Source organism: Perognathus longimembris, chromosome 8 (genome assembly GCF_023159225.1).
Source record: "Perognathus longimembris pacificus isolate PPM17 chromosome 8, ASM2315922v1, whole genome shotgun sequence".
Taxonomy (NCBI): domain Eukaryota; kingdom Metazoa; phylum Chordata; class Mammalia; order Rodentia; family Heteromyidae; genus Perognathus; species Perognathus longimembris.
In genome coordinates, this window is record NC_063168.1 from 59385474 (window position 1) to 59409722 (window position 24249).

General features: G+C 48.6%; 1 protein-coding gene across 1 annotated transcript in view; it reads left to right on the top strand.

Moving 5' to 3' along the window:
- Positions 1–24249, top strand: part of Alk (ALK receptor tyrosine kinase) — a 797050-nt gene that overhangs the window by 753711 nt on the left and 19090 nt on the right. Inside the window, exons 14-26 of the mRNA XM_048353195.1 lie at positions 4058–4189; positions 5201–5345; positions 6853–7035; positions 8155–8253; positions 8676–8828; positions 9719–9823; positions 11137–11323; positions 12152–12242; positions 12343–12407; positions 15068–15197; positions 18092–18189; positions 21509–21601; positions 24089–24190. Coding sequence (XP_048209152.1) covers positions 4058–4189; positions 5201–5345; positions 6853–7035; positions 8155–8253; positions 8676–8828; positions 9719–9823; positions 11137–11323; positions 12152–12242; positions 12343–12407; positions 15068–15197; positions 18092–18189; positions 21509–21601; positions 24089–24190 — 1583 coding nt within the window. The remainder of the gene's footprint in view (positions 1–4057; positions 4190–5200; positions 5346–6852; positions 7036–8154; positions 8254–8675; positions 8829–9718; positions 9824–11136; positions 11324–12151; positions 12243–12342; positions 12408–15067; positions 15198–18091; positions 18190–21508; positions 21602–24088; positions 24191–24249) is intronic.

Here is a 24249-nt window from a genome sequence, read left to right on the forward strand (position 1 = left end):
AAGGTCACCCCTTTTCTCTGGTTCCTCTACCCTTCTACTCCTAGTTGTTAGGCAAGGAATTAAAAACATCTTCAAGCACTAACTCCATTTCCAATTCTCTCTAGAAAATTGGAACCTACAGAAAAGTTATAAAGATCCAACTGTAGGATTTGACACCTTTGCTGGTTTGATAAGTTGCTTTCCCTGTGTGCCTGCCTGGCTATTCCTGAGTGCCTAGTACATGGAGTTTCCAGGTGCTGGAAACTGCCCCCCTTACACACACATCACAGAGAGAAAAGAGGAAGCGAGAGAGAGAGAGAGAGAGAGAGAGAGAGAGAGAGAGAGAGAGAGAGAGAGAGACCAAGAGAGAGCACGCGCCTCACTCAACCCGTTCCTCCGGTTACTGCCAAACCTTATTTATACCATGAATTTAAGTCAACAGAGATGTTGTTGGTATTGTTTGCATTATAGGATGTCTAGCAAGTATCCTTGTCCTTTACTTTCTTAATGCCAGTACTGTCCCCAAAATTTACCATCAAAAATGTCTCCACGGACCTAGCAAGTTCAATCCCTAATACTTCTAAGAAAGAAAGGAAAAAATGCCCCTTTCCACGATGTGCCCGAGGGAGCAACAGCACTGAGCTAAATCAAATCCCACCATTACCATTACCGGCAAGGCAGATATCAAGAAGAGCCAGCCCATAAGTCAGATAGCTCTTGACTCATTCAAATTTATTCAGTAAATAGGCACTGAGTACCTACTGTGGCCAACCACCATTCCTGGGACTTGGCATGTATCGATGCACAAAAGAGAGGCCTTTGCTCACAAGGAGGTTACATTCAAGCATGCGGTGGGAAAAGAGGTGACCCTAACAAGGCCGAGGCTACTCAGTGGACATGCCTGGGTGATGGACTGAGGGAAGAAAAGGAAAGATCGGTAAGAGACATCGGTAAGAGTCAGGATCAGGTCACAGGAACAACATGTCCAGGCCACACAGGAGGATGTTGAGTTAAATAGTGATATGCCATAATATATTCGTCAAAAGGCTCACTTTGAGCTATGACACATAGTGTATACACACACACACACACACACACACACACACACACACACGCACACACACACACACACACAGAAAGAGAGGGATTCAAGAGCTGGGCAACAGCTTGGGCCAGGATGGTAACAATGAAGGTTGTAAAAAGACTCAAGATGTCTCCAAGAACCATGCACTGGAAGGAGGGAGGGTCCATGCCCTCAGTTGAAGAACTCCCTGGGGGCAAGGTCATACCAATGTCAGACATGCTGATTGTAGAAGTCTGCCTGATTCTGCCAAGCACAAATGTCATATAGACAACAGAAAGCCAGTCACTAGAATTCTGGATAGAGATCCAGTGGACAAAGAAACAAGGGGGTCGCCAGCATGTGGAAGTCAAGAAAAAGGAGAAGAACTAGCAAGGGACCTGCAGAGGAGCTGAAAAGGTAGAAGGGTGCTTGCAAAAGGATGAAGTCCTGGGAGTCAGCCAAAGAAGTACATCAGAGTCAAGCATGGGTGACTAATGCCTGTAATCCTAGCTTCTTCAGAGGCAGAAATCCAGAGGATAAGAGTTCGAGACTATCCCCAGCAAAAAGTTTGCAAGAGCTCATCTCACCCAATAAAAAGTTGGGGCACAGTGGTGGTACCTATCATCACAAATACAGAAGAAACCTAAGTGGATTGTGGTCCAGGTTCACATGGATGGGAAAAGTGAGACTCTGCCTGAAAATATGTAGAGTAAAAGAGGCTGGCGGTATGGCTCAAGTGGTAGAATATCTTCTTGGATGGCTCAAAGCTCTGAGTTTTAACTCCAGTACTTTGAAAAAAAAATGTGGAGTCACCCACCAGACTGATGCTGCCATTGGACCAGCAAGATGAAGGCTGACAATGCACTGTTCCTTGGGACCCTCTTCTTGCCCCTCCCAGTTTAAAGGCACTATTGTGGAGCAGGGACAGGCGATGGGCAGGGATCCCACCTAAGTTACATGCAAGACCATCCTCAAGCCCTGCTGTCCTCATCTTCCCATTCAAGCAATCTCCAGAAGAGATGTTCTCGCAGGATAGAAGGTCCCACGGCTGCCAACCAGAGAGGAAGAGAGAGAGCAGAACTTAGGAGCAAGTCTTCTTATACTACTGGCTCATCCTGGATAGCCAGCCTTTCCATGGATAGAGAGAAAAGCCATAAAAAGGCCATTCTGACTGGGTACAGTGGTGCATACTTGTAATCCCAGCACTAGGAAAAGAAAAGGCAGGATGACTGTGAATTACAGTTCAACCCAGGCTACATGGAGAGACACTGTCTGTCACTGTCACTGTCTGTCCACTGTTGTTTCTTGGTTAGTTGGTCAGGACCAACTAACAGCCCACATCCTCTCCCTGGCCCCTAGACCTGATCTCAAGACATTATACTTGCTCACCTTGCCTGCCCCAGACATCCTGCCAGCAGTGTGCTCCCAGACTGGATGGATGATGGTGTAGCATTTACAGGAGAGAAATGTTATCTCTCTACAATAGCAGCTCAGAGCCTTCCATCCCCACTAAACTTACTCTAAAGATATAGATGTAGCTATATAGGTACACAGAGATACATCTACATATACAATTATTTCTATCATTAAATCTAAAATGCCACAAAACAAATTGCATCTCAGCCACTTATCTGGAAATTTCTTTAGCACCCATTGCTGGCTTCCTTGAATGCTTCAGCGTAAGGAGAGACTCAAGATGAATTGCTATGTCTACTGGCTGGTTACATAGCAGCATTCGATGGAAATTTCGTGTTTTGTTGGCTTTTTTTTTCAGTTCAGTAAAAGAAAAGTCATTTTCCTCAGCTATATAGAGAATTCTTGAGAGCTGTGATATCTAACAGGCAGGTGGGACTGTTTTTAAGGCATTGCTTTCTTTCAAGATGCCAAGATTCTGACATTTCCAAAATAGGCCCAGGGAATCCCAGGTACCTGACTTCTGCTAGGAGTCCAGAAGGTGCAGAAGTAAAACAGTAGGAACAACCACTACTCACCCCTAATGTGTGAGACATACCATACTAGGCAACTCACTTGCTCCCATCCTCTCTGTGGGATCCGTCAGGAGACTGGCCTCTGATGTGGGTGGTGAGATCAAGCTGTCTGGCTCCAAGAGCCTCCCTTTCTTGTTTGTACATGACAGAGAGCTCTTCTTAGGGATGTGGAGAGATAACAGAGATGACACCCCCAGTGCAGGCTGGGAATGAAATCTGAGTCCGTTCCTCCACTGTTGTTTCTTGGTTGGTTGGTTGGCTGGCTGGCTGGCTGTTGGATTTGATTTTTTTTTCATTTTCTGTTTTGTCATTGCTATTGCTGGTATTGTTTGTTGTATACTCTTCCCCAAACGCTTTAAAGCTGTAATTTTATTACAGCTCTCCACTGGGCTCTCCACTGCCCAGAGATGGAGTCCAACTCTCTGATTGTCTCCATGTCTTTCTGCCATGATCTGACTGTCTGGTTCACACACTACCTGCCTCAGTTTACACCCCCTTCATCCCATCTATCTCACCACCTAAGGCCTTTGTCATTCCTTCTTTGGTACCTACAGGATGACAATTGGTCCTCCTGGACTATATTTCTGTCTGAAGATGGACTTTTCTGGGAAAGAGGTGCTAGTGTTTATCTCCAGCACCACATTCCTTCTTTCCTTTGGAACGTCTGCCCTGCTGCTCTTTGCTCCCGAAATGACCTAACTTTCCTACTTTCTGTGCTAAAACCCTTCTGACCCTTCCTGGCCTAACTAAAAACACCCTTCTGCAGACTATTCTTCCCTGTCCATCACTCGGCAATAAAAACCTCTCTTCCCTCCCCCAAATTCTTATGGCATCCCATATCTAAGTTGTCCTTGTGTCCTTTCCCAAATCATTCCCTTGCCAAAAGTGGTCTTTTGTCTCCTCAACTCAACCATAACCTATTTGAGAGTTAGTCTGGTCACATCTATAGAAACATACAAGATTTGTCTGCCGGGACATGGCAAACCCTGGTTTGGATAGAAACTTAATGTGCTTTTCATTTCTACAGACAAACCAGTTGATCCAGAAAGTCTGCATTGGAGAGAATAATGTGATCGAAGAAGAAATCCGCGTGAACAGAAGTGTACACGAGTGGGCAGGAGGAGGAGGTGGTGGAGGTGGAGCCACCTATGTGTTTAAGGTGAGCTCAGGGTCTGCTGGGCCAGGTGCCCCAGGCAGTAATCTGCCTGTGGTGATCTCCACGTGCCAGGGGGCTGCCTGCAGTGACTAGCCTGTGAGCATGGCTGCACCATAGCCTCAGGACAGCTCCAGACAGAAACTTCTTGGAGGCTTTATCTCCTGTTAAAGTTGAGAAGCTGAGACCCAGAGAGCCATGTGATCTGTCTGCCCAAGAGAAAGTAGCCTTGTTCCCCACACCAAGCCTCTGCACCCTGCGTCAAAGGCCCTCATGGGCCAGCTTTCTACCCTAAGGTCAACTTGTCTGACATCATCGCAGCCAGGGAAGAAACTAAAGGCAGACTTCTTGCTAGGTGTTCTCATAAAGACAAGGATTCTGAGGGTGTCCCTGACCTTTGGCAGTCTGAACCAGAAACACTTCAAAGTGGAAAGGGCCAAAAGACCTTCTAATCACCAGAAACAAAATCTCTGAGAAGCTTCTGCAAAGAGGCTGGAGTAAGCAGCCTCCAAGATCCATCCTTGCTCCATTTATAATCTATTAATAGATATACACATATGTACCATGATGAGGCTTTTTATTTCTTTGCTTGGGAGTTTAATCTGGCAATACTAGAGTTTGAGCTCAAGGCCTCCAACTTGACAGGCAAGTGTTTTACCCTTGCACTACATCCCCAGTCCTCTTTTGCTTTAGCTATTTTTCAGGTAGGGTCTTAGGTTGTTACCCCTGAGGCTTCTGACTGAAATCCTTCTTCCTCTGCCTCCCATGTAACTGGGGTTACAGGTGTGAGATAGGGCCCCCAGCTCTCCTAGTGGTTTTACTGTGCCGATTAAACCCCAAATGATACAGGAGCTGGGGGGAGGGGGCGACCTGAGTTTCAGGCCCACAAACTAAGGTGGAGAGGCTATCCCACTTCCCTGCGTACAACCAGGCCAATGTGTTTAAACCAGGGCTCCAGGTATCCCTCACGGACACCTTGATCATTTCTCTGTCTCTGAATGTCTCCTCCCTGGCCAGATAAAGGATGGAGTGCCTGTGCCCCTCATCATTGCGGCTGGTGGAGGTGGCAGAGCCTATGGTGCCAAGACAGACACGTTTCACCCAGAGAGACTGGAAAATAATTCCTCGGTTCTAGGGCTCAATGGCAATTCCGGAGCCGCAGGTAAAGCCCCGCAAGCCCTGCCCTCCTTCCCAAATCTCCCCAGCATGGTGTGGGCTTCGGTTCACCCAGGTGCCCTTCTGCCCTAAAGGTATCATACTCACTGGCCCCTGAAATGCCAAGAGCTGTGGCTTTTGGTGCTGTTATCAAGGGTGGGAGGACAGGCAGTGCCCGAGCCCCAGAAGCCACCATGCTGACCTGAGGCTCGCTAGCCAGTCAACCCCACAAATGCCAAGCTCAAAACACCAGCCCTGCCGTTTCCAAAGCTTCCTGAACCCCACAACTTGTCCAAGGGCCTTGACTCAGCTCTGTTTGCCCCCATAGTATTCCAAACCCACCTTGTTGCCTCTTTCTTGCACATAGTCAGCGCCATCAGAAGCTCCCCCGTGTCCCTCTGCTGCCCCCCCTTATGCTGGGAGGACCTCAGCCAAGAGTTCTTCCAGGCAACCCTTTATCGGGTTAGTCCTTACAGTCCTGAAGATACACCCCACCCTGCTGCACTACTGATTCTGCAACCTCTAAGTGGGTCTCTATCACCATCATCCGCTGGGGTCTATTGAAATGAAATGGCATATGGAATGGTAAGGGGGTGAAGGGGTCCTGAGATCCCAAGGGCCAGCTGGAAGATTTATAGTCAACCAGTGGCCATACTTCAGTCTCAGTGATGGGGATGAACTTCCTTTGCAAGAGCTCAGCGACTGCTGTTGTCTCTGGGCACTACCCACCCCATCTTCTGGGGATTCTCAGCTCCTGAACCTCTGGCCAGGGAGCAGGCAAAGCAGGCCCCGCTAGACATGAAGCCACCTCTCAGCTCTCAGCAGTCTCTACACCTGGTACATCTTGGTGCATGTCACATACTCATTCTTGATATCCATGCCATGAGGTGGGTTTTATCATCTCCAAGCTATAAGTAAGGAAACTGAGGCTCTGAGTGGAGAGGTCCATGGCCTGGGTTTCACAGCCAGCAGTGACACCCATGAGGCCAGCTGGTGCCCAGTCTCGGACTCCTCCAAGAAACTGCAGGGCACTGACCTCTGGGAGTCTCTTGACAACTAGCTGCAAAGACAGGCCTTCCAGCTCTTGTTAGAATGGCAGCAGTGAATGAACCAAACCGCAGCAATTAGGGGGCTGGATGATGTTGAGTTTAGTTATGCTATCTGTCCCCAATTCTTAAGGAAGCAAGGTACCAGGCATAATCTTTGCCAACACACTGTGGTTCAACATATCTCCCTAGTGCCAATGACATGCTACCAGTTTTCTGGAAACTGAGGTGGGTGAGAATACCCCACCTCCAGCCTTGCCAGCTCCTCAGTGAGATATCTACCTTCTCTCTCTCTCTCCCTCTCTCTCTCTCTCTCTCTCTCTATATATATATATATATATATCTGTCTCCATCTTTCTGTCTCTGTCTCCATCTCTCTGTCCCTCTCTATGTCTGTCTGTCTCTCTCTCTCTCTGTCTCTCCCTGTCTCTCTGTCTCTCCCTCTCTCCCTCCCTCTCCCCTCTGCAGGTGGTGGAGGCGGCTGGAATGATAATACTTCCTTGCTCTGGGCTGGAAAGTCTTTGCTGGAGGGTGCTGCCGGAGGACATTCCTGCCCCCAGGCCATGAAGAAGTGGGGGTGGGAGACAAGAGGGGGTTTCGGAGGGGGTGGAGGGGGGTGCTCCTCAGGTGGAGGAGGCGGAGGATATATAGGTAAAGATGATTCGTGTTCAAGGTGTCACTCCCTTCCCCTCTCGTAGTCCTAGGCACCTCCCCTCCCTGTCCCCTCCTGGCCCACCCTTTTCCCACGCCCAGTGTGGACCCTGACTGTACTCCATGCACGCTCCCCGTGGCCTGGACCAGGCAGCCAGAGGTAGGGTGACGGCTCCCGAGCCAGCACCCTGCCTCCAGGCTGCCTGGACAACAGCATCAAGATCCCAGGTGATCATTGATCTCTCCCAAAGCTGAAGACACCAGGCTTTGGCTTTCCAGATTATTCCCCAAGCCCCATCAAGGACCCAGTGATAACCCTGGAGACCACAGACTTCCCTTTGGGTGGCCTGGCCTCTCCATAGAGGACTGGTTTATGGTTTCACCAGCTCCTGGCTCTCCGCCCAACCTGCCAGCTGCCAGAGCTCCCAGTGCTCTGCGGAGGCCCCAGTGGGCATCCTCCACAAGTGGCCTGCCACTGACCCCTGCTGCCTTCCAAAGAGCCTTCTGGAGCCCAGAGGCTGCCAGAAGATGGCTCCACCCTGTCCCCAGATTAGGATGCACTGCATGCATGTCCTGTGCCTGTGCCATTTCCTGTCTGTGTTTTGCTCTGACGCTGTGTGTGAGATGCTTAGGTTAACTGCATGCTCTTCTTTTCCAGTCCCTGGGTTGTGGGAGGGGCTGGAGGGGGGGAGCCCCAAGAGAGCCCAGCCCCAAATGAAAGGAGGGACAGGAGCCTGAAGGCACAGGGGCTCATCTTCCCATGCTCCACCCCCTACCCCGGTGACAATGGAGAGCCTCTCCTAAGTGCCTCTCCCCAGGGCAGCCCAGAAGAGAGACCTGGAGCACATATCAGCCTGGAGACACTAGTAGGGTCTCAGCAGAGTGCTGGAGATGCCTCCCACTAGGTCTTAACTTGGAGGGGAAAGGGGCCATGCACCCAACCCAATTTCCAAATACAGCCTCTGTGCCCTGAACCTCCCTTCCCTCCCAACCTCCCGACCCTGGGGGCCCCCTAGTACCCCCCTGGCTTCAGCCAGAGCTTCATGCCCCATTGATGCACAAACGTGTTGAGATCTTGGCACCCACGTCTGTGTCCAACTCTTCACTGATTTGCCGCAGGTGGCAATGCTGCCTCAAACAATGATCCCGAAGTGGATGGGGAAGATGGGGTTTCCTTCATCAGTCCATTGGGCGTCCTGTATACCCCGGCTTTAAAAGGTACCTCGAACTCAAACTCCCTCACACCGAGCTAAAACCTCAGCGTCTTGACAGGTGGTCAGGATCCTGAGGCATAGGTCATGGGACCCTGGTTGTCTTTCTGTGGCTCATCTCATCAAGTTTTCTGGAAGTCAGGGGGTGTGGTTTTAAGTAGACATGGAGGCAGGATACAGCCACCAAAACAGACCAGTGCTAGAAAAGGTGGCCATGATGACCTGTGTCACCAGTCTAAATGTCTGCGGCCACATACGCACACACAGACTCTGCTCACTCACCTGATGCTAGGGGAGACTTCCTGATAGAGACATGAGCTGCCAGTGGCCACAACAGGCAGCTGGAGACAACACTCAAAGGCCAGGCCTGGGATCACAGGCTGGTCTTCCAGCTCATCCCAAGACTGCCCCCTGCCTTTTTGTCCCCAGTGATGGAGGGCCATGGGGAGGTGAATATCAAGCATTACCTCAACTGCAGTCACTGTGAGGTAGACGAATGTCACCTGGACCCTGAGAGCCACAAGGTCATCTGCTTCTGTGACCATGGAACAGTCTTGGCAGAGGACGGTGTCTCCTGCGTTGGTAAGGAGCAGAAGTGGGGGGAGGGGGAGAAGGCCATGGCTTGAGAAACTGGTCCCAGGACAACTCTAGGTCACTTCTGGAAGCATCCTGCCCCTCCCCTGCTGGTGCTCCAGCAACTAGCCTTGCAGGAATGTGAGTCAACACTCCTGAAGGAGTCTTAAAGGCATCTAGTCCCTTCCCTCACCTAGGCATGGGCCCTGGGACCCCTCTACCAAGAAGCCATCTCATCACTTCACAAACACCCAAGAAACAGGGACCTCAGCACTTCCAAGGCACTCGGCTGCACTGGAATGTTTCAGAGCGAGATCCTCCCTATTCCTTGGAATTTCTCCTTGGGGGGGGGGGGGAGGTTCCTAGATGGTATAGTCTTTCAAGTGTAGATTCGAAAATGGGGCCTCCGTCTTTAAGTCTTTTCCAGATCACATAGCCCATTGTTTTTGATCATGTAGAGTGGAGTACCTCCTCCTTGCCACAGGGCCCCTCCTCTACATGTGCTCTGCTTGCCATGGCCCCTTCTCAAGTGTTATGTCAGGTATGGGATTGTGGCCTGGCCAGCAGGGACCTAATCTGCACACCCTGAGCTTGGAGCCTGAGGACCTGAAGAAACTTGTCCTCAGAGAGGATCCGTGAGGGAGCTCTCTACTCTCTCCTGTTGGTCCTACTGAGTACACGGCCCACAGAGGTCCCCAAGTCTCATCCTTGGAATTTTTCCTCCACCCAAAGCCACTATGGAGAGCTCATGGTCCCCTGGAAAGGAAGGTATAGCAGAGTCTCCAGAAATGGGAAGCAGCAGGTGGCTTTGGTCCCTACTGGGGTGGGTGGCCTGACTTAGGACCAGCTCAGAAGAGAATCAGCATGGTTGTCAATGCCCAGGGGGACCTTTCTTCCAGTGTCACCCACCCCGGAACCCCATCTGCCACTCTCGCTGATCCTGTCCGTTGTGACCTCTGCCTTGGTGGCCGCCCTTGTCCTGGCATTCTCTGGCATCATGATTGGTGAGTGTGTCAGCTCCCCAGGGCACCCAGAGGAGGGCAGGGATATGGGTTTTGCAGAGATGAATAGAGTCTCCTATGATCATACTTGGGCATTGCTGTAGAAAGGGAGGGAGGGAGGCGAGGATAGAACAACTAGCAAGCAGGGACAACGCTGCCTTCTGCCTATGTGCTCCTGGTTCTTCACCCCCCTCCTTATTCCCCTCACTCCTGTAATGCATCCCCTTCTCACCTGTGTGCAGCTTCTCTCCAGTCTTCCCCTTCCCCTCTAACAAAAAGAAAGGAAAAAATCTTAAGCTCATGGTTGGAGCATTTTATAGAGGAGGGGGCTCTGCCCTTGGCAGCTGACCTGGGTAGTACTTGCCCTGACCCAGAAGTCATAGTGTTAGGCTTTACAGAACACATCCTCTGAATCATCAGCCCCCCTGGAGTGTGCACAGAGAGCCGCTCACGTGGCTCACGTGGTAATGATCATGGCTACTCACATGCTGAAGCTCTGTAGAATGCTTCAAAGCTATGTTACGTTGGTGAATGCATTTCATGATGACAAGCCTCATTATGTGGGGTTAGCGAAACAGGGCAGCAGATTCTGTCTAGAGAAAGGAACCCAGGTCCGTAGGTCATGTGCTCCGCCGGGCCACCTCCATCTGCAAGTAACAGAGGGAGAACTAGCGTGCAGGGACTCTCATACCACGTGAGGGGATTTGACACCACATAGCCATTCTCCAAACACGTAGCTTAGCAGTTCTTCAACGATGGGAAGCACCACTGACCGTGACCCCAGCTTCACTTGGTGTAAAGCCTGTCCCACCCCACAACAGCACAGAAGAACCGTTGAGCTAGGGCCATTCCTGGGGGTCCTGTCACCTTTCATGGGTTCCTTTGGTCCCAGAATGTTCCCCAAGAACCTTACCAAACAACCTGGCTTGCATGGCAGCTTCTCCCTAGCCTTCCCTAGTTCTCCTTCAGGTGAGCTCGGACTCATGGCACAGTGTAAGGAATCTCAGCCTTTCCTGGCTTCACTTCTTTTCTTTTATGGTCCCTGTTCTGAATAAAATCCAACACATGCTATCTCATCTTGAATCTGCTTCCCACAGGAACCAGACTCTATCGGCCTCTGTGTGAGACACAGTACGTTAATTTTAAGCTTTGTGTTTTTCTAAAATCCTGTTCTGGTTAAAGAGACATTTTTAGACCCACATGCATTTTATTAGTAAGTGAGATGGAAGAGTTCCGAATTCAAGGAAGGCGATGGAGACCCCAGGTGGCTTCCCGCCCTGGGCTCTCCATGGTAGCTGACCTCTGTCTGTGCACAGTGTACCGCCGGAAGCACCAGGAGCTGCAAGCCATGCAGATGGAGCTGCAGAGCCCCGAGTATAAGCTGAGCAAGCTGCGTACCTCAACTGTCATGACTGACTACAACCCCAACTACTGCTTCGCTGGCAAGACCTCTTCTATCAGTGACCTGAAGGAGGTACCTCGGAAAAACATCACCCTCATTCGGTGAGTGTCTGCTGCCCTTCCCAGCTGTGGCTTTCAGAACTGGGTGTCTTGGCAGCAGCATAGACTCTTCTAGCCATAGAGACTCATCCCTAGTGCACTCCAGCCTGGTCCCAGGGTGGACAAAACTTTATGTTCAGAGCCACACACATGGAGATGTCAGCTTATTTTAACACCTGCTGGATTCATGGGGCTTATGCAAGGAAAAAAAGGACTTGGTAGGAAGAGACAAATGCATTCCTCAAAATCCATTCAGGCTCTGAATAGATCAATTCCCATTTCCTCCCCTGACTACTGCCCTCCCACCTCTGAGCAGCTGGAGTGCCCTTGTGTGTTTCTCTTACACTTACAACACTTACACTTACAACAGTGGACCTGCCAGTGATCTGTCACTTTCCCCAAGAGCATGGCAAGAGCCACATGTCACTTACTTCTGGCACAAGAGGGTGTGTGTGTGTGTGTGTGTGTGGGTGTGTGTGGGTGTGTGTGTATCCCCTGCTCTCTCACCTGTAGCCAATCATGACACCCCATTCCAATGACTTGGTCTAATCCTATTCACCCCCTTAATAGCTCACAATGGGAATTAACTTTATCATGGAGACCCAGGAAAACACAGGTCAAAACAACGTAGAACCTCTCTTACCAGAGTTTAGATTAGACTGGCTGCCCAGGATGGCACAACAAAGGCAGGTTGAGGTGTCACCCCCTGTAATAGCCGCCCTTTGTCTCTTGTGCACATCCACTGATACGACCCTTGAACCCAGGAGCCACAGCTACCTCTTGATTGTGGCCCACTTAACTCTGCTCTGTCTTGTCTTCTCGTTGGCACAGGGGTCTGGGCCATGGTGCCTTTGGGGAGGTGTATGAAGGCCAGGTGTCAGGCATGCCCAATGACCCTAGCCCCCTACAAGTAGCTGTAAAGGTAAGAGGCCACTTCCTCTTGAGCCCGGCCTTGCCCAGAGGTCTCTGTGGGCTAAAGCTATCTGCTTACTGCTCCTTCCTGCCCTTCCTTCTGTGCCCAGACGCTGCCAGAGGTGTGTTCAGAACAGGACGAGCTGGATTTCCTCATGGAAGCCCTGATCATCAGGTAAAGCCAAAGAGGGTCTGCAGCCCACCTCCCCAGACACTTCTAGAAGATAGGAAATGGGGCTCCCCCCCCCCCCCCGCAGCAGGACTCTGCCTCCCTAAGAGAAGACACCCTGGGGCAAAGCAATCCCAGCCCAGAGGTTCTCTCAGAACCTAGCTGTGTGGCCTAACGACCTGACTACTATGACACTGCCTCCCACCAGCACCTCCGCGGCCACCCATTGCCTCTTGTTCCTTCACTGCTTAAGAGACAGAGCATGCTAGTGTTCAACAGCAAAGGAGAACCTCCCTCCCACATAGCTCTTCTAGAATCACAACTCTTGGTCTATGCCAGCTTATAGACCAAATCTAAAGGAAATGTGCGCCTGACATAATGGATGGCTGCCCCACCCAAGTCTGCAGTGGCCTCACCTGGCAGTTCTGAGTCTCCATTTCACTGGAAATCTCCATGATGGAGCCTCCCAATGATATCTGCTCTGACAGACACCAGAGAGGGAGATGGATGTTTGACCTTGAGATCCAGAAGGGCATGTAGATCCCCTTTTGCACTAAAATTCTACCTGAACATCCTAATGGGTAGGGCCAGCCCAGGGAGGAAATAGCCAGGAAACAAGGGCACAACAGTGTGACAGGTTCTTGGGCTCTGGAGCCCCAGGAGGTCACACAGGAGGAGAGCGGCTTGCTTTGAAAATAGCACTTACTTTCTGGTTTGTTTTTCTGATTATACTTATGTGATTTTTGTTGTTGTTGTTCCAGTCCTGGGACTTGAAGTCAGGGCCTGGGTGCTGTCCTGAGCTTTTTTGCTCAAGGCCAGTCTCTAGTACTTAAGCCACACCTCCATTTCTGGCTTTTTGGTGGTTAATTGGAGATAAGACTTCCCTGCTTTTCATAATTTCCTGACTTTTCCATTGGCTTTGAATAGCGATCCTCACATCTCAACCTTCTAAGTAGCTAGGATTACGGGCATGAGCCACTAGCACCTGGCTAACACATGATTCTTGAATAAGAGAATATAAGGTTATGTAGAAAGAGAACCAGTCACTCAATGTCTCTCTGCTGGGTGATATGTGTGCGCACGCATGCACATGTGTGCACTTATTGGGTGAGTGTGTGTCTCTCTGCCCTGTATATCCTAATCTGACAAGAAAACTAAATCTTTGCCTGTAATTCTAGCAACATAAGAGAATAAGACCTGAGGATGAAGGTTCAAAGCCAGCCCAGGCAGGAAAAATCATGAGATTCTGATCTCCAAAAGGCAGAAGTGGAGCTGTGGCTCAAGTGGTAGCGCACTAGCCTTGATCAAAAAATCTAAGGGACAGTACCCAAGTACCGAGTTCAAGCCCCAGTACTGCCCCACACCCCACCCCTTGAAAAGAAAACGCAATCTCCAGACCTCTTGTCTGCAGGGACACATGAAGCCACCCTACCTCATGATGCTTTAGCAGCTCACATGAAGTCCCTTTCTGAAGCTGTGCCTTCAACTGTTGCCTGTGGCCTTTCTCAGAGAACTCATGCATGAATTCACGCATCCGTATCTGAGAAAGACCCTCTTCTGTCCCCCTTTATCACACCAGAACCTGTGCAATGACCTCTCACACTTACCAAATTCTCCCTGTCCATTAAGTTCCCAACCAACCTGCCCCTGTGTTCCTCCAGTTCAGCAAGCAAGTCTCCCTGCGTTCAGTGAGGCTCCTTCACTGCCATGATCTACAGAACCCATTCACTCATGCAGCTGTTCAAAGCATGGCTGCCCTGTGTCTTCTGCTTCATTTTGCCAGAACAAGCCAGGTGCAGTGCCTCATGCCTTTCATCCTAACTCCTCAGGAGGTAGGGATGAGGAAGATCAAGATTGGAGGCCAGCCAGGGAGAAAAGTTCAGAAGACCCCCATCCCACCCAGTAGGCAGACAGTGGCATGAGCCTGTCATCTCAGCTATAGCAGGAAATGTAGCTTTGAGGATGGAAGTCTAGGCCAACCCAAGCAAAAAGTTAGACCCTATCTCAAAATTAACCAGAGCAAAAACAACTGGAGACGTGGCTCTGCCGGGCTTCGCTCTGCCCCCACCCCCATCCACGTGTGTGTGGAGGGGATGGGTCCTGGGCTTCTCTGCCTCTTCCGTGTGTGGTCCTTTCTGGCTCTCTCACATCCCCTGGCCAGTAGGGATTAATCGCGGGAGCGGGGACCCCAGGTAGCCTCAGTTCACGTGTGGTCGCAGGACCCCTGTCCCCTTCCCAAGAAAGACACGGACTCCTGAGTGTCCCGCAGAAAGCCTCTGGGGCGTTCTGGTTTATTCAAAGGAGGGGCCAACAGTTTATACCCCCAGAGATGACGAGGAAAGGGGCTATTGGATTGGCTGATGGACTGTCCCGGAACTTCCTCTATGGGCGGAGACCACAGCCCCCCAAGGACCGTGTCTCCTCCATTACGCACGTGGCCGAGAGCCGAGAGGCGGGGCTGCTTTGCTTCCCTTCCGGTTGAAGGCGGAAGGTGGCGAGGGTGGGGGGGGGTGCTGTCCTCAACATGGCTCAAGTGGTAGAGCACCTGCCTAGCAAGTGCAAGGTTCTGAGTTTGAATTACAGTATCACTGGAAAACACAACAACAAAAAACAAAAAAAAAAGATGGCCGTCTCTGTTCAATTCACTTGCCCCCTCTGCTGTGCAGCAAATTCAACCACCAGAACATCGTGCGCTGCATTGGGGTGAGCCTGCAAGCGCTGCCCCGATTCATCCTGCTAGAGCTCATGGCCGGGGGAGACCTCAAGTCCTTCCTGCGGGAGACGCGCCCACGCCCGGTGAGTGACAGCCTGTCCGTGGATGAGGCGGGATTGGAGCAGGGGATGGAGGAGCAGGAGGGCAAGCTGGGAAACAGGGACCCTGCGAGAGCCCAGGAGTCTACTCCAGGGCTTGGGCAGAGGGTGAACAACAGTGGATCCCCAGCCCTAGAAGCCCATCCAAGACTTGAAATGCATTCTTATACCCAACTCCTGTTTATGGCCTGGTAACCCTGGACCGGCCAACTGCAATGCAGTCTCAGAGGGGGACTTCCAAATCAGCCATGTCACTCACTCAGTTCCCTCTCAACTCATTCTCTGAGCTTGTAGCTCGGAGAGGGGCATTCCAGCCTGTTGTTTTCTATTAAAAAAAGAAAATGCCAGAAGATTCTGGAGGGTGCTGTATGTACCTAGTGGGGGGAGACCTTGGGAAGGATGCAGGAAGCCATGCTCCAACGTGGTCATCAGTCACCGTGTGGCATAGGGCAGTCCACCCTCCTTACCCTCCCATCTGCACAGGTGGACCCCAGGGACAGGGCTAGGGCACCTCAGAGGTGGTTTGCAATTATGAAGCAGGCACTCCTGACTGCCCAGTCTAGTGCCCGACTCTGCTGGACCTTCACAAGGTCCCAATCACCGGGAACTAGATTCAGGTTAGGGTGTGGCTAAGGAAAACTAGCATGGTAAGAACATCCACTACCCTCCCCACCCCACAGAGGAAACCTCACTACATTCTGCTGCAGGAAGTTGAACACAGACTGCTCTGCCCCCAGGGACTTCAAAATGGTGGCACAAACCGTGGAATGTCATGCATGTTCCACCTTCAACCGCCTTCAGTTTAAAACACCTCTGCCTTAAGCCCAGTGTGACGGTGCACACTTATAATCTCAGCTCCTTGCGAGGCAGAGATCAAAATTGTGGTGGTTGAAAACCAGCCTGGGCAAAAGTTAGGCAGACCTCCTACCTCAAATCAATAAGATATGGTGGCTCATACCTGCAGTACCAGCTATAAGGAAGGTAATGGGTTGGAGAAGCATGTTCTAAGTCTGGCCCTGGGCCCTACCTGAAAACAACTGAAGCAAAAAAGACTAGAGTCAACTCATGATAAAGCTCCTGCCCAGAATCTGCAAGACCCTGAGTTCAAACAAAAATATGGCCATTAATAATAATTAATTGTAGTATTTCGTTTGGGGAACTTCCTACTACTTCTACAAGCTCCGGGTGACTATCCTGACATCTAGGGAGAATCACTTCTTGAAAAACTCAGCAGAGGGGATGAGGTTGGAGGAGAAAGACTAACCCTACCTCACACTAACCTTTCTCAGCACTTCTGTTCTTTTTTTTTTTTTTTTTTTTTTTTTTTTTTTTGGCCAGTCCTGGGCCTTGGACTCAGGGCCTAAGCACTGTCCCTGGCTTCTTCCCGCTCAAGGCTAGCACTCTGCCACTTGAGCCACAGCGCCGCTTCTGGCCGTTTTCTGTATATGTGGTGCTGGGGAATCGAACCTAGGGCCTCGTGTATCCGAGGCAGGCACTCTTGCCACTAGGCTATATCCCCAGCCCCAGCACTTCTGTTCTTGAGGCTTTCATGTTTCCCAACACTCCCTGGCAGGTGTTGGAAACCTCACCCTACCAGTTCACAGATGGGAAATCTGTGGCCTGGAGATGTTTATTGACTAGATGTTTATTGACTAGGCCACATGCAAAAAATGCTGGGACTAGAACTCAGGAACTTGTGCTTTCTAGTTCAATGCTCTCTCCAGCCAAATGATCCTCTTTGGGAAACCAAGAGAGCCAACTCCATGCGCCATGGGAATGTCTCTGCCAGGGTCTGGCATGTACCGCAACACTCCCAACCAGACAGAGCCAAGAGAGGCCGCGGTGCCATGTCACCTTTGGAGAAGACTTGACAGCATTCAACTGGGCTGGCCAGCATGCGCCTGGCAAGTGATGGGACATTTGCTTTGGCCTACAAGAGACTCCATGCAGAATAGCTGCAGATGGGTCTTAACTGCCCAACAGTTCCCAAATGTTCTTCTTAATCTACTTTAAGTTTAGAACTTCTTAGAGACAATTAATTTTTAGAGGTATTTTAAGGCTAGGGATATGGCCCTAGGCCCTAGGTTTGATCTTAGCATTGGGCAGGGGGCAGAGGAGCACATTTTAATATAAGACTGTGTGAGTGTGTGTGTGTGTGTGTGTGTGTGTGTGTGTGTGTGTGTGTGTGTGTGTTACTGCAGTATGCATTCAGGGCTTTGCCCTCACCCTTACCACTTGAGCCACAACTCTGACCCTTTTTGCTTTATGTTTCAAATAGGGTCTTCTATTTGTGTCCAGGCTGGCCTGGACTGCCATCCTGCCCTTTACACTTCCTGTGTACCTGGGATGACAACCAAGTGCCACCACATCCAGGTTTTTATTGCTCAAGATGGGATCACAGGAACACTTTTGCCCAAGCTTGCCTAGATTCGCGCTCCGGTCAATCTAAGCCTCCTAAGTAGCTAGGATTACAGGCATGAGCCACCACACCCAGCCTAAATAGAGGAGTTTTATTACAACATTATCCCCCCTGGGTTTCTTCATGGGTTTTGTAATGAATTTGAGGCATTTGCATATTTATGAAGGTATGGTTAGAAGAACATACAGAAACATTAAAAGGAAAAGGACACCACTCCATGGTGGGTTCCTGAGGATTTCCAATGTACAAATCTGTGCTTCTATTCCTGGGTCTGCAGTGAGGCCAGGCATTGGATTTTGGAAACCTCCAGATGATTTGCAGAGAGAAGTCAAGGTTAAGACCCCAAGGGGGCAGCAGGACTGGCTTCTGGCTCCTGGAGGACTGAAGCTTAAGTTTCCCAATTGGCCTGTCTCCCGCAAGAACCTCCTCAGCAGATCCCTTCTGTCTGGTCTCTCCACAGAATCAACCCTCCTCCCTTGCCATGCTCGACCTTCTGCATGTGGCTCGCGACATTGCCTGTGGCTGTCAGTACCTAGAGGAAAACCACTTCATCCACCGGTGAGTCACATGACCTTGCTCTTCCTACCACCTTGTATGTGCTTCCCACCTGACACAGGACCAGATTCCTCCTTCCTCCCCACCCCCATCAGAAGAGGTCTCTCTGCAGAGCAGTTGGTGTGATGTTCCGGACTCCCAGGGCTTCTCCTGAGCATGTGCGCAAGCCTGTGAATTTTTCTGGACTTCATGTGGGCCTCCTGCCTAAATATTCAAGTCCTCCACCAAATTCAAAGGCACAATGGCTCTGTTGCTTTAATCACCTTTCTATTTCTGGCATACAGTAGGGGGCACCATGGATACTGGTTGGAAAAATTAGTTTTTTGTCTGAAATGAGACATAGTAATTATTTTCTTTAACCCATATGACACTTCTTTTGATCCTTGTATTTCAATGCTACTTGAGTATCACATCTATACTTTGTGCTGTAAACACCATAGATCATGTTTCTTTTCTTGTGACTGTTGATGGTGGCTTGTGCTGAAATCAGGAAAGTGGAATAGATTATTTGGGCTCTTTGCAAAGCTTTTCCTAATAATTTGCTTCTAATTCTGTAAATAATAGCTTGGTGGAGTCACTATGATTTATGAACCCATGTCTTCAAAGAGTTGAAGGCATGTTCATCACAATTACAATATGTAAGCACAAAGTAGAAAATAAGACCTGCTATGTGAGTTGAAAAATAGAAAATCGATTAGTTTGTAATAAGCTAGGCCCTTCCCTCCCCCACCCCTCAACAAAGCAGGGGAAAGAGATGAGAGTGTACACTTGCCCAAGCTCCAAAGTGACTCGTAAAGGGGACAGTAACCTTTCTTATCTAGCTCATCATCTTACTAATGCTCTATCATTGTGTGTGTGTGTGTGTGTGTGTGTGCACGCGCACACATGCAAACATGCTCTAATAATGGGGCTTAGATTCAGGGCCTAGAGACTGTCCCTTAGTTTTCTCACTCAAAGCTGACTCTCTACCTCTTGAGCCACAGCTCTATTTCCGGGGGGAGGGGGCGGGGGGAAGGGTTGGTTAATAATTGGAGGTAAGAGTCTTCTGGGCTTTCCTGCCCAGACTGGCTTTGAGCCACGATCCTCAGATCTCAGCCTCCTGATTACAGACATGAGCCACCAACCCTAGGCTTGCTCCATCATTTTGATCTGAAGTTCCTCTTGGAGTCAAACCTTTTCCAACTCTCACTTCATTCTTCCTGATAGAGATAATAGAAGCACAAGTGGAGCCAGGACCAAAGCTCTGTGTCCTCATCCAAAGCCACATGGTCTACTTAAAAGGGCAGCTTAGTTGTGTTCCTGCCCTTTTCATTATGATCAGAATTGGCCATAAATCTCAACTCAGGGCTCTCTCGCTGCTCAGTTAAGACAAGGTTGGAAAGCATTGTTGGTTAGAGACACTTCACCATTTTCCCCCCATGTCCTTTAAGTCTAAACTCAAGTGAGAACCACCTGGAAGTCACCATGGTGACTTCCAATGTCTCCCTTTGCTCTTCATGACAGCCACTTATGTATCTGTGGCCACTTTTGGAGCTTTGAACCAGAGTGCATGGGGTCTCTGGCTGTGGGACCATCTCTACTTTTCTTCGGTCATTCTAACATCTGCTTCCTCAGAATCATGACATGCCATGATAACACCCTGTCCATAGTCACTGAAGATTAACATTCAATCCCAGAGCCATTGTTCCTTTATTAAAAAATCACTTTTAAGAAATTAAGTTGGTCAAAGATCAAATCAAGGATTGATGAGATGACCTGTTTTAAGCAAAAGCAAGCTTCTGACAGAAACATCCATCTTTCCCAATGAGAGATGGGGTCATTTGGTAATTTATAGTAGGAAAGCACCTTTTGCTTCATTGCTAGGAGGTCCGTGGTTTACTCCCTTGACAAAATTGCCTCTATTTCTTCTTCCTTTTTCAGCCAAATATCTGCCTTGAAGATTCATGGCCTTTTTGGACATATGCCTTCTGAATTCAGAGTAGCCTCCCCCTCTAGAGCCACAGGCTCCATTTTGTTTTCATTAAATCTCTTGCCTTTGGACATGGTTTACTGCAAGTACAAGAATTATGTGCCATTCTACCAAATCTTAGTATATTCTATGATATTACATCTACTTCCTTGTCATTAAATTCAAGATCACTTTTTAAAGTAACTATTTTATATGCATCAGCATAAAGACCTTTCTGGGGCCATAAATATTGTTCCTAGTCTACTTTACTGTATTTCTCTTGAGACTTAATAGCCATATATCCAACTGTTTTTCTTTTTCTTGATGTCATACATTTTATGGTTTTTATGGGGTTTTTTGGGAGCCTGTTATGCACCATTGTCCCTCCAAAACTGAACTTAAACCTTATGAATTAGGCCAGTGGTCTTAGCAACAACCATTCTCCACTCCAGCCCACTGTTCTTCAATTTCAAGCAATGACCCCTGTCCCAGGGCCTATTTTTTTTAATACTAGCTTAGCCTGTTTTCCAAATGCTTTCTCAACCAAGAATTAGAACCTCCATAAAGCTAGCTGCAAACAGAAAAATACCATCTGTTGTTCCCTGAGGTACTTCTTGGTTTTCCCTGCACAGGACTTTAATGCTGTTAGAGACCGTTCCAGATTTCTCTCTATAATCTTGATTCCTACATGCCTGTCCCTGAGTAAGCAGTCATAGTCACGGTGGATAATTCTTACAAGACTTGTGATTGTGACTGGAGGCTTGCTGCAGGAAAATGGGCCACCTGGATCCTGACAACCCACAAAGTTTCGCAAGAGGTCTAGATATAATCATGAGTGCCAGAACCATAATGACTAGAAGTATGTGGGGGAATATCAGCAAATCCTGCCGAACCAGAACACCTCTTTAAACAACGGGCAAAAAGCAACCTGTAGTCTATACTTAGCAAGGGCCAAAAGCCAAACAGCTTTTCTTATGCCTCTGTATAGTTTTAGCTTAATGTTAAAATCAGAATAATTACAGTATCTCACATGCTTCTTATGAGAATTAGACATGAAGCCCTAGAACAAGGCTTAGTACAGAGTAAAAGGTCAATAAATTCTAGCTCCTATTGCTATTATTTTCATTATTGTCCCATTAAACATTTTCTGTCACTTCCCTTGTTCTTTTCCCATTTCCCTATTAGTTCTGAGGTCTAGAATTAGCATAGCTCTTTCTTTCACATTGAAGTATAATATAGCAAAGGAAATAAAGAGCAAAAGATGGAACCATGTGAACTTCTGATTGAAGCTGAAGATTCTAGTAATAGATATTATACATTTATCTTCCCAGAATGAAATTAAGAAACACATTTTCTCATTGTTTTCCTTCACAGGGACATTGCTGCCAGAAACTGCCTCCTGACCTGTCCTGGTCCTGGAAGAATAGCAAAGATTGGGGACTTTGGGATGGCACGAGACATCTATAGGTGAGCAGACTCCTGTGTCCCACTAAAGCCTGTCTCCAGCAACCTGTACCCACAAATTAACAGCCCATAGCTGTTATACCTTACCTGCTTTCTTGGTACCTTGTCAACTTTCTGCATGAAATTTCAGTGAGTTCCTTCCAGAATACAAGGAAATCTTAATCAGTATCCATACCTGGAGGATCTACTTCCAAGCAGTAATTGACACTGCGTTCTTCATTAGACTGTCTCTCTGGTTCCCTTCCTCTCATACTGCCATGTTTTCTGAATGGTTTTGAATGACCTGGATACTTGTGATGGGTAAAGCTTCCTGAGAGAGCTTATAACTACTCAACCCTTCTCCTTCCCCTCAGGGCTCAAGAATTTTAGGTAGATGTCATGGTGTCTGTTTTCCAGGCCTGAGGTCCCAGGATTTTTCCCTCTCACATTTTCAATGCTACTTAAAAAATGCTTCTTGGGCTGAAGAGAGAGTTCAGTGGCCTAGCCTCTCTAATAAGGCCCAGGATTTGATCCCCAGTAACAATATTTCCTAGGAGGTTTCAAAACCTATTTTTTTTAAAAATATGAGCCTATTTGTAAGCACTTTTTCTTACACTTTTCTTCCCAACCTGTAGTTTATTCTTTTCCTAATTATTGACAGCAATGACTGGCTACATGCACAAGCTGGGCAGGTCTCTCCTCTCCATAGTCACTGATTAATACCTTTCCTAACCCTCTGGGGTAAGGCAGAAATATCATTATCTAGAGCTTTAACTCTTTGGAGAGCATTGGAGATTATCTGGACACCCCTCAGGACGTTGGTCATAACTGGTAGAGGGGCATAGATTCTGCTTCTGAGCTAAGACCACATAGGTGCAGAAGATGAGGACTCCATCAGTGAAGATTTCTCTGGAGCTGCCTACCACCGCTATCATGCTGAGATTTTTGTATCTTCCTCTTAACCTTTTACACCTAGAGTCTCAGTATTTCTTTCTTACTATCTCAGAACACCCCAGTGGCCTCTAATTTAAAATATGATGCCACAGTATGTTATCAGGCTCTTCCTTCCCCTCTGACAGCTTCCGGTGCATGTCAGCTTTCTGCCACTGTGGTAAGTACCTGGGACAAATCACCTTAAAAGAAAGAAGAGGTTTATGTTGGGTCACACTTGTGGAGGTTTCAATCCATGCTCCTTTGGCCCTGTTGCTTTGGGCCTATAGCAACACAGTACATCATGGCCGGAGCACATGTCACAAGCCACGTTCATCTCCTGGTAGACCAAAAGCAAAAGGAGAAAGGACTGGACTAGAGGCCTAATATCCCCTTCAAAGCCATGCCTTCAATAACTTGATTTCCTTCTCCACGGCCTCCTCTCCTAAAAGTTTTGCTACCTCCCAATCATGCTATAGACTGGTGACCAAGGCTTTTGGGGGACAATCAAGATCCTCACTTGGGCTTTTAAACACTCTCCTTTACCTACAGTCCCCCTGCTCTCCCATACTAGTCCATTTTGTGGGTCAGGAATTGTCTTCTAAGAAAATTTCTTGACCTCTCAACTCTGCTCCTCTGTGAGATTTCCCTCACCTCTTACCCCTACCTCACATAGAGCAAATCAATCCTTCATTTATGGCACCGAATTCTGTCCCTATTATTTGTCATGTTCAGTGTCTCTGCAGTTACTGCAGATGTGTCTCTTTCTTCCACTAAACTGCATCCTTGGGAGACTGACGATGACATATTTATGGCCTCAGCACACAGCAGAGTACCTGATACATACCAATAACTCAGTACATGTTTATTGAAGTAATTAATTAATGTAGACAGCTGGTGAGAAGCTGTCTCCCATAACACACCCAGACACAGAACACCAGGCTAGGTGTGGAATTGGCTTAAAAGGTAGATGAGTTAATTTATTAGTTTTTCTCAGTGACGTGCCCTAATGACATTACTGATGAAAACTACTAAATTTAACTCATCTGTGTATTAAGCTAACTCTATGCCCAGCCCTATGTTCTCCTGTCTGGGTACGATATGGGAACAGCCCCTACCAGCTGTCTCGATTATTTGTTGAGTGCCCATATTGAGCTAAATGCTATGCAAGCTATGCAAGCACCATGGACGGTCTGAAATGAATAAGACACCAGCCTTACCCTCAGTTCTCCCATTTTGGATCCTACATTACCATAATGTACTTATAAGGTGGAGTCATGTTATTCATTGTGAGTTATCACAAACAAAATCCAACAGGGAAATCTCAACATCTGCTAGCATGGATCTTAGTCGTTGCGTAGATCTTTTCCTTTGTGCCCCAAGTGGGCCATTAAATGATGCCAAGGTTCTTAACTAAATGATCTGTGTTCTCCTGCTCTCCTCTGCAACCACCAAGGACTCCTCTCATTTCAATCCTTTAATGTGGAAACTGTGTTGCTGCCATTTTCTCAAGTTTCTTGGCAGAGCTTCTCTTTGGTGCCATCTCCAGTTCCAACCTTGCTTTCTTCTTCCTTCCCACAGAGCCAGCTACTATAGAAAGGGAGGGTGTGCCATGCTGCCGGTTAAGTGGATGCCCCCCGAGGCCTTCATGGAAGGAATATTTACTTCTAAAACAGACACATGGTGAGCCTTCCTACTGTGCTGATGCAGGCACCACTGGGGCTTTGAGTGGTGTTCCTGGG